This window comes from Callithrix jacchus, chromosome 9 (assembly GCF_049354715.1).
Source record: "Callithrix jacchus isolate 240 chromosome 9, calJac240_pri, whole genome shotgun sequence".
NCBI classification, from domain to species: domain Eukaryota; kingdom Metazoa; phylum Chordata; class Mammalia; order Primates; family Cebidae; genus Callithrix; species Callithrix jacchus.
The window spans coordinates 10,816,346-10,827,203 of NC_133510.1; the positions used below are offsets into that span (position 1 = coordinate 10,816,346).

Consider the following 10,858-nt stretch of genomic DNA (forward strand, 5'->3'; position numbering starts at 1 on the left):
GTATAAAGGTGGGAGTCATTAACATACAGACAGTACTTGATGCCATAAGAGAGAATCAGATAACTAATAAGAGGCAAAATATAGATGAGAAAAGGACTGAGCCGTGGGCACTCCCACCCCGAAAGTCTGGGGAGTTGAGAAGGACCCAACAAGCGATATTTAGACGTAAATATTGAGGAAGGAAAGAAATCAAGGAGGCAATTAAACAACGGGTTTTCCAGGAGGAAGGAGTAATCAAGTGTGCCAAGTAGTACTGTGGGTCAAGAGAGATGAAGACTGAGACTTGGTCCTTGGATTTAGCAATGTGACTGTCCCTGGTGATCATCGAGCAGGTTTGGTAGAGTGTCGGGGGTGAAAGCCTGAATGGAATGGCTTCAGGAGATAACAGGAGGAGTGGAATTGAATATACCAAGTATATTCCTTGCTCTTGCAAGGAATTTCAAGAAACAAAGATATGGCCGGGGTAATGGCTGCAGGGAGAGTTGAAGGTGAGAGGAGATATTTTAAGGTGGTAGAAATGGTGGCTTGTTTGATTGCAGGTAGGAGTAATGATGCTGTACAGTGGAAAATTGATGTAGAAGAAAGAATCATGAAAGCTGTATCCTTGAGCAAGAGGGGATGGATTTATTTAGCAAGCGGGAGGGATTGGCCTTACGAGTGTGGACAGTTCATCTAGGACAACAGGTGGGAAGGCACAGCATCTAAGTGCATTGGCTGGTAGATGGGTAAATGTGGTGATGGAAGGCTATCAAAATTTGCTTCTGACTGTTTCAATTTTTCCATTTTAGTAGGAAGCAAGATCATTCTTCAGCTGTGAGTGAGGATGAGTGGGGACTTGTAGGGAGTTTGAAGAAACAGGGAAACAGATATAATGACATGGGAAAGAGAAAAAGTGAAGGACTGGGGAAATACAGTGATTGCTGAGGAGTATGAATTGAAAGTGAGATCAGGTAGCATTGTGGAGTGTTTTTCTCTGGCCATGTTCAGTGGCATGAGCAATGCAGACTAGGTGGAGAAGTAGATTTCACTAAGGTTGTAATCTTGCTGAGTAGAGTATGAGCAATTGATGGGGGCAGAGGAAGTTAGGGTAAAAAGCAAAGGAGTGATTGTCATGATTGATTATACAATTTAAGTTGGGCAAGGAAGGAAGACAGACGTCATGGGGGTGAAGGACAGAAAAAAGTGTAAGATCATCAGACTGTAGGTCCTACAGGGGTTTACAGACTCTGGGTGTAGGGTAGTATAAGAGAGAGTGAGCTGGAAAGTGGAAGAGTTGTCTAAGAGTAGGGTGCATGAAATCTAGATTATGGAGGGTTTGTGGTAATTGGTAATGACAGAGACCAGGCTAGATCTCATGGGAGTGAGTGGCCAAGATGAGGAGCTCAAAGAACTGTGAGGCCAAGGTGTTGGAAGGATCTTTGAAGGTCAGCGAAAAAGGATTATCTAATCAGTAGAAAATATGTATTTGCAGACTTAGCACAAAGTTGAGCTAAATATTTAACAGCATAAGATGACTGCTCTCTGGAAGCTGAAAGATTATGATGTTTAATTACAGGACAGAGTAAATATTCAGTTGTGCATGTTTTATACCGCATGCTGAAACTAAACTGAATGCATTATATCTCTTTGTAATTTAGTGAGAAGTCATTGATACGTATCTATAAAGAAAAGCAATCCTTATTCCACAAAAGAGTCAGACTCATTCTTCATAATTATAGTTCCATTTCAGTTTCACCATTACAAACAATAAGATGGGTCAGGTATGGTGGTGCACACCTGTAATCCCAGCTACCTGGGAGGCTGAGATGGGAGAATCACTCAAATCCAGGAGTGTGAGGTTAGCCTGGACAACATGGTGGGACCCTGTCTCTTAAAAACACCAACAAAAATTAAGATCCCCTCCCAGCCAGTTATATTTAAGTTTGTAAAAAAAAAAAAAAAAAATTAAAATAAAAAAAAATTCAAGAGAGCAAACTAACAACAGTTGTATGAAATTTTAGAAACTTTCTTAACTGACTACAGATTCCACACCCTCTCTTCCCCATGTCTTTGACAGGTCAGTGCCTGCTGCATGAACAGGCTCTTTGCTGTAGCATGTCTGCTTCTACCATTTGAACAGTATACTTACCAAGAATCAGTTGTGTCTGTTCTCGAACCTGTTTAGGCCACTCGACTTGTTATTATAATTATGTACGTTAATTAAAATATGACACCGATAAAATGTGAATAAAGAGATGTTCTATGACCTCAGTTAGGTGTTTTGGAAAGATTCAGGAATGACAGATTGCTTTATATATATATTTTTGTCAAATTAGGTGGGAAAAAGGGAGCTATAAAGTATTTGGGGACAGGAGTAATCTAGAAGCCTTTGGCACTGATAGTGTTTTACAAGTTCTTGCTCTTCTTTTAAAAATGAAAACTGTAAGTGGTAGATGTGTTTAGGTATGATTTGCTTAAGAACTCCAGTCAGCTAACCTAGGATGCAAAAGCTGTGGTGCTGCATCAGAAATTCGTGTCTTTCTGTACATTTATTTAAGTTAAAATAATGTTTCAGGCATGTATGTATCATTTGTAATGATTTCCTCCTTAGCTTTTTCTACTGACTACCAATCCAGATGAGAAGGTGCTTATTTACGATATTTAACTTAGTAGCCAAATTATATTAAGTATTTTGGGTATTATTTTGGTTTGTTTTAAAAGTTGTGATTGTTTATCAAGTCCCATCTTAGTATTCCAAAAATATTTTCAGGTAGCAGCTGGATAGTAGATTTAATCAATAGATCTTTTAAGCTAAAAATTCTATAAATAAGGCCATCAAAATTATTTATTTTTTTTCTCAGTTCATTTTGCATTTAAAATATTTTACTAGCTGTGTGTAGTAGCTCATGCCTGTAATCCAGGCACTTTGGGAGGCCAAGGTAGGAGGATTGCTTGAGGCCAGGAGTTTGAGACCAGCCTGGGCAATATAGCAAGAGCCTGTCTCTACAAAAAAATTTTTAAAAATTTGCAGGGAGCAGTGGCACATGCCTGTAGTTCCAGCAACTCAGGAGACTGAGGCAGGAGGATCACTTGACCCCAGGAGGTCAAGGCTGTAATGAGCTGTGATTGTACCACTGCACTCCAGCACGGGAAACAGGGAGACCGTGTCTTTAAAGAAAAAATGTATTTATGTAGCTAGTTACTTTATTGCTCCATCTAATTTGCCTTAGAAGGAACTTAAGCCTCACTTTTTTTTTTTTTAACATGGGGTTTCACCATGATGGCCAGGTTGGTCTTGAACTCCTGATCTCAGGTGATCCACCGACCTCAGGTGATCCACCCACCTCGGCCTCCCAAAGTGTTAGGATTACAGGCATGAGCCACTGCACCCGGCCATGCCTCAGTTTCTTCATTTGTAAAATGAGGATGAGAACCCACATCAAAGGGTAGTTGTGAGAATTAAATGAAACCATCCCTTTAAATGCTTAACACAGTATCTGGCACACCGGAGGCAGTCATTAAATGTTAGATATCATTTTCTTAATAGGTGCCATGTGTCATTGTATTGTTAATAGGTCTCTAACAAAGGTGCTCAGTAAATATTTTTTGACTTAACATAGGTTGATTAAATTGTAGTTTCTATAAAATGTAGGCTATTAGATTACTTGTCAGAAGGGTACATTGTTCTTTTTTTTAATGGAAAATCAAACGACAGTCATTATTGACTTGCAACTTGTTTTCTCTTAGTGAATTTCCTTTTGATTGTGTACAGTATATAACACTATTAGAGTCACCCCATTTCTCAGAGTTCTGTAGTATCTTTATTACTGAATTGAGTGGAAAGGGATATTACTATACTTTTAATTTAACGTATCTGTAGTATCATTGGTGGAAAGGAGAAAAAACATTTTTTTTTCTTAAAGGATCATTGATGAGAAAGTCCTCAAAGGCTGACTTAATTCCAATGACCCACTTCTGTTCTTAATGGGTGATCCTGAACCAGTTTCTGCACCCTGTTGTTGATCAGATAGTGCTAGATAAACTCAGCTTGGGTTCACCCGTAGAAAAACAAATGTAACCTTTGTACATGTACAAAAGTTAAAGGATTAAGATCTACATAGCGTGGCAGTTAACCTCACAGAAGCATGAGAGACCACTGGAAGACTTGGGCTCTGGGATAGCTGAAGGGTGTGGCCCAATCTAAGAAACCTACCTAATTTGAAAGCTGTTTATTGACGTTGTCATCTCAGAGATAAGAGATGGTTGCACACACAATCTGGATTTATGCCATTCCCCACGCCTTTTTTTTTTTTTTTTTTTTTTGAGACGGAGTTTTGTTCTTGTTGACCAGGCTGGAGTGCGGTGGTACAATGTCGGCTCACCGCAACCTCTGCCTCCCAGGTTCAAGCAATTGCCCTGCCTCAGCCTCCTGAATAGCTAGGATTATAGGCATGGGCCATCACTCATGGCTGATTTTGTATTTTTAGTAGAGATGGGGTTTCTCCATGTTGGTAAGGCTGGCCTCGAACTCTCGACCTCAGGTGATCCGCCCGCCTTGGCCCCCCAAAGTGTTGGGATTACAGGTGTGAGCCACTGTGCCTGGCCACCATTCACCTTTTATGTAAAATAAAGTATATTTATTGTGTCTATGTGGTGAATGAAGAGATCAGGGAACTGGCATGTTTCAGAAGGGTAATATAGGAAGAAAATTGCCAATTTTCTTTCAGGTAGTTGGAAAAGATTTGTAGAAAAGGTAGTATTCCAAGAGAAGGAAGAAATGATCAAGATTGCTTAGACTGAGCTAATTATTCCAGACTTGGAACATCTCCTGAGAGGCAGCGGGGGGGGGGGGGGGGGGGGGTGTGACTAAATGAAGGGGGCTTGTGTGAGCTGGCCTGCCAAATGGTGGGTGGATGTCAGTTGAACAGATTCATCTTGAGTGCAACTCTATACCTGGGGTAAAGGTGCAAAAACAGGCAAGACTTGGCCCAAGATCTCACGTATTACTTCATTACATAACGGGGGAGATGAGAATTATCTGTTAATGATAACACATTATGCTGGGTGCTTAACTAATGTGGTGAACAAAGTACTTTGGAAGCAGAGGCCTAAATGGTTAATTATGCATCAGTGGGTTCATACATGAGGTTAAACAAAGTAGGAAAAGTGGGAAGAGTGTCTTTCGGAGGAGGGACAGGAGCAGGAAATGAGACACAATATGGATAAAGCACCCAGCGGGGGCTAATCATAACCAGGATTCCTCTAATTGTTCAGAACATGGTTTAGAGAGAAAACCACTGCACACTTCAAGAGCTCCCAGTGGCGTTTTTGGTTATCTTGGCAGTGAATGGGAATAGAGAGATGATCAATGGAAGACGTGATTCCAAAAGAACATGGCAGCCATTTGGAAGAGAAAGGAGCCCCATTTTATTTTCAAGCTCAGCTGGCTGGCTGGATGTTGTTACCCTAAACCAATTTTGGGATTACAGAGAGGAAGCAGGAGTTGGGGCAGAAAAGGGAGAAAGAGAATATGTTTAGTTTCTGACATTTTAAATGTGAAGGGCCTGTGGAACATCCTGATATCCAGTAGTAGCTGGAGATATAGGTTGGAAATTTAAGAGACACACACACACACACACACACACACACACACCCCTGCATCAGCATATAGAACTGATAATTAAAGCTATAGAAATAAGTGCAGCCTTCAGAGAGAATATTTAAAATGAGAAGAATGACTAGAAAGAACTGTATTTTAGAGAACTAGCATGTTCTGTGTGGGAAGAAAATGTGTGTCCATATATTCTAAAGTCATATAAACGGTTTGATTTTGCATTCTTTGTTCCACTTCTCTCTCTAGTAATAAGATTATAGAGGGTTGACTATATTAATGATGTGTGGGCACACCATTTTCAGTAGCCTCTGTTCTTAAAATTTTTTTCTTTTTTGCTTTAAACTTGTCTCTTGATGTCTTTTGGCTGGGTTTTTGGACTTCACTGATCTGAATGAATTTTATTTCAAGGAAACTGGGCATTTTTATCATTGCTTTAAGTTTCACTCTTTCCGAATGATCACGTTTACTGTATCATTAGTCACTCTAACTGCTCTTTCTCTCCGTAGGAGCTAATGCAGCAGAATGGGATTGGTTATGTGTTAAATGCCAGCAGCACCTGTCCAAAGCCTGACTTTATCCCTGAGTCTCATTTCCTGCGTGTGCCTGTGAATGACAGCTTTTGTGAGAAAATTTTGCCGTGGTTGGATGAATCAGTGGATTTCATTGGTAAGTAGCTCCAATAATACTACAGGTCCTTTGGGTGATTGTCTCGTGTAGGTGTTACCCCATCAGCACCCCCCTTTTTTTCTTTAGAGAAAAGGAGCTTGTTTCAGAGATTTCAAAAGTCTGAAAACAACACATGGTGCTGCTTACTCATCTAGTGGTCAAGGTGACACATGTGTCACACTGTCCCTAAGGACTGGCCTTGTGACATTCTAGCTAACATTTAACACTACCAAGGTTAAGCTTCACAGGATCTGTAATTAGGTATTTGCAAGTGTTTGGAAATCAGTTAAGCTTTTAGGGTTACATTCTTCCCCCAACTTTTTCAAATCCTATGCAAGCCTTTGGGAAACTTCAGTAATATTCCCTGTTGCCGTGTTGCTATGTTTTCCACAGAGAAAAGTTAAATCTTGTGAAAACAAATCCCATTACGTTTAAGTCTTTATGTCAATAATTTCAGGTAGTATTTGATCTAATAGAATTTCGACACACACACACACACACACACACTCTCTCTCTCTCTCTCCCCCCCCCTTCCCCCCCCCCCCAATTTGGTCATTCCTTTGGCAGTGGTCATGCATGACAGGATCTCATCTGTGCCATACTTTGTGCTGCTTCCTGGGCCTGTTCAGTTCTGGAGCTTCTGTGGCTCCTGGGTGCTGTTGAGGCATTTTGGTGCCACAGGATCAGATCTGCTGGATGATAGGTGGTGTGTATTTGGAATGTGGCTTCAGTGGATAGTGGCTGAGCAGAGGAGAAACACTGCTAGCTCCTGAGCAACACACAAGTGTGTGACTCTTGATGTTCCATGTGAGGGTTTTTTTTTTCTCTGAATTATACAAGTTTGATCACTTTAATCCATAATTAAATACTCTGAATTGGTTACTGTCCTTAAAAATAAAAGAACCAGTTCCTTTAAAAACGTGGAATTGGCCAGGCATGGTGGCTTATGCCTATAATTCCAGCACTTTGGGAGGCTGAGCCAAGCAATCACTTGAACCCAGGAGGAGTTCAAGACCAACCTGGGCAAGATAGCAATACCCTGTCTCTAGCAACGTATCTGTGCTCCCAGCTGTCCAGGAGGCTGTGGTGGGAGGATTGCCTGAGCAATCCAGGCGGCGGAGGTTGCAGTGAGCAGAGATTGTGCCACTGAACTCCAGCCTGGGTAATAGAGCCAGACCCTGTCTCAAAAACAAAAAAAGTGGAATTAGGTATATTAAGCCCCATACTATAATTTTCACCTGTGAGGGGAATATTCTAGGTAATGCTTTTGGACCTTTGAGTAATTCTAAAACACTTGTCTTTTTTCAAGGTTTCCAGGTTGCTGAGGGTTTCATCTTCAATTAGGATTCATTCTGTGAGACATCTGAAGATAAATGACTTAGTTCATTTCAAAATAATCACAAACAAACAGCCGGGGCAGTGGCTCTCGCCTGTAATCCCAGCATTTTGGAGGCTGAGGTGGATCACCTGAGGTCAAGAGTTCTAGACCGGCCTGGCTAACATATAGTGAAACCCTGTCTCTACTAAAAATATAAAAATTAGCTGGGCACAGTGGTGCACTCCTGTAGTCCTAGCTACTTGGGAAGCTGAGGCAGGAGAATCACTTGAATCTAGGAGGTGGAGGTTGCAGTGAGCTGAGATTGCACCACTGCACCCTAGCCTGGGCGACAGAGTGAAACTCCATCTCTCAAAAAAAAAAAAAAAAAAAAAAAATCGCAAACAAATCCCCACAAGTTAACCCCACCCCCCACACTGTACTTTCAGAAAACATTCAGCAAATCATTCAGTTTTTGCCTCTTTAAAAAATAACAGTTGGCCAGCACGGTGGCTCACACCTGTAATCCCAGCACTTTAGGAGGCCAAGGTGGGCAGATCACCTGAGGGTCAGGAGTTCACGACCAGGCTAGCCAATGTGTTGAAACCCTGGCTCTACTAAAAACATAAAAATTAGCCGGGCATGGTGACAGGCACTTGTAATCTCAAATACTTGAGAGGCTGAGGCAGGAGAATCACTTGAACCCGGGAGGTGGAGGTTGCAGTGAGCCAAGACCACACACTGCACTCCAGCCTTGGTGACAGAATGAGACTCCAACTCAAAAAAAAACCCAAAACAATTATGGTTAATCTTCCCATTGCACATCACATTGATCCAGAGACATTGGCTCTCATTTCAGCTAAAAATGAGATTTCAAAATCTATCTAGAAGATAACATGGTTTTCTTTTTTTTTTTTTTTTTTTTGAGACGGAGTTTCGCTGTTGTTACCCAGGCTGGAGTGCAATGGCGCGATCTCGGCTCACCGCAACCTCCGCCTCCTGGGTTCAGGCAATTCTCCTGCCTCAGCCTCCCGAGTAGCTGGGATTACAGGCACGTGCCACCATGCCCAGCTAATTTTTTTTTTTTTTTTGTATTTTTAGTAGAGATGGGGTTTCACCATGTTGACCAGGATGGTCTCGCTCTCTTGACCTCGTGATCCACCTGCCTCGGCCTCTCAAAGTGCTGGGATTACAGGCGTGAGCCACCGCGCCCGGCCAAAAACATGGTTTTCTTAAGTCATGACAATGTGTAGGCTTTAGGAGAAAAAGTTGAGTAGAAAACAGTCAGAAGGGAAGAGAGAATGTGAATAACTTTGCTCCCATCTTATTTTCTCCTTTCATGGGGATACTGGGGTCATCATAGAAAAGCACTTGTACTGCTTTGCAGTTTGGTTAAACACATACGCACAAAACACATAATTTGTTTGCAGCATCTGCAAATACGTATCAGTATTTCATTTGCTCGGTCCTGTGAGAGCCATCATCCTTATCCCATCCAAGGATTCAAGGCAAACTCTCCAGGCCACTTTTTGAATTCAGCCCATATTCACTGTAATTGCTAGCCTTCTCCTTCGTGCTGTTTTAAGCCATGGTTAGCCATAGTGTGTCATTTGAAGATGTACCCCCTTAAGTGACTTACAGACTCATAGGGGTTTTTTTCTTTTCTTTTCGTTAGATTCGATTTCAGTTCAGTCTCCGGGTTTGTTGGACAGACTCAGGTTTATGTGGAATTTTGCCTTTCTTTTTAGTTAACGTGCCAGTAACAGTTCGCCCGTTTGTGCTGTGGGATACTCATGAGGTGCCCCCAAACCCAGCTGGCTATGAATACAGCCTCTTGCTTCCTCTTCACTGTCTCCTGGGCTCCTGCTGTCCTATGCCAGACTCACGACTGCATGGACACCACACAGGGAGGTGATCAAGACCATGTATCTTGGAGGCAAGCTGTCTGTATTTGAGTCCTGCCTGCCCTGGTTCTTAGTGAAGTGGTTTGAGTTCAGTTAGTTCAAACTTCCGTGCACTTCAGTTTTCTGATCTGGAAACTGAAGATAATTTACCTACCTTATAGGGGTACTGTAAGGATTAAAACAGGTAACGTAAAATGAAAAAAGAAAAAAGGAAAACCAAAAAGAAGATAAAAAGAAGTAAAATAGATAATGTTATGTGCGTTGAACACCTTGTAAAATACTGGACTCAAAACTGGGTGTTAGTAAGTATTTTTTAAATTGTTACCTGAAGTTCCTCCTGTTTTCTGCCCTTTGAGCTGGAGTCTGTAACCCCACTGAGTGGTTACTTCCTTCTTTTTAGCCTTTGTAACTTGTCATCCTCACTGCGTCTTTGCCCTTCGCCCTTCGCATTTGCAGTTCTCTGCCCTTTCTTAACCTAGATTTTAGCCTTAATTTCTGTAATGGCCACCTGCTTATTTCCAGTTTTCATCATCATTGCCTTCTTATCTTTATTCAGAAACCCAAAGAGCCTCCTTAGTCTTCTACATTAAAAAGGTAGCTTTGGCCAGGTGCAGTATGTGTAATCACAGCACTCCGGGAAGCAGAGGCAGGAGGACTGCTTGAGGCCAGGAGTTTGACACCAGCCTGGTCAATATAGGAAGATCCTGCCTCTACAAAAAAATTTTAAAAATTACTCAGGGATGGTGGTGTGTACCTGTAGTCCTAGCTGGGAGGCTAAGGCAGGAGGATCGCTTGAGCCTAGGAGTTGATGGTTACAGTGAGCTATGTTTACGCCATGGCACTCCAGCCTGGGTGAAGACAGTGAGATCCTGTCTCAAAAAAAGAAATGTAGCCCTTAGCCTGCCATTCCCAACCGCCTCCAACACCTGCTCCCCACCTTTGAAACCTTCTCTCTGGTTACTTCTCCAAGGCAGGCTGTTTTCTGAGCACTCTGCTCAGTCCCACTGCGGGGCTTTCTTGCACACACTTCCCTTCTCCTCTCTTCTAGGTCTCTGTGTATTAATTCCTTTGCTTGAAGACATGGTTTAGGGCTCATGTCTCCCAAGATGTGTGCTAATGAACCTCAACTTCAGTTTAGTCGCTTGTTAATTTTTAAAAGACGTCATCAGAAGAGTTGTGGTTGTAAAAGCAGTCGGAAGCACATTGCAGAAAATTTGAAAAACAGAAAAGGAAACCTGTAACCTCAACGTCATAACACACGTTACTGTTATTGTTTTCTTTCCAGGCTTCTTCATATTTTTTATAAAAATGGCTTTCAAAAATAGATATATCAGTCAGCCAGTATCAGCTGAGCACCTACGATGTGCCTGGAATTAAATC

General features: G+C 41.8%; 1 protein-coding gene across 4 annotated transcripts in view; it reads left to right on the top strand.

Moving 5' to 3' along the window:
• The window catches only part of DUSP16 (dual specificity phosphatase 16), a 92,924-nt gene that overhangs the window by 72,677 nt on the left and 9,389 nt on the right, over nt 1-10,858 (top strand). For all 4 annotated transcript variants that reach the window (XM_078338292.1, XM_009003308.5, XM_078338291.1 and 1 more), the window contains one exon: nt 6,100-6,259. In XM_078338292.1, coding sequence (XP_078194418.1) covers nt 6,100-6,259 — 160 coding nt within the window. The remainder of the gene's footprint in view (nt 1-6,099; nt 6,260-10,858) is intronic.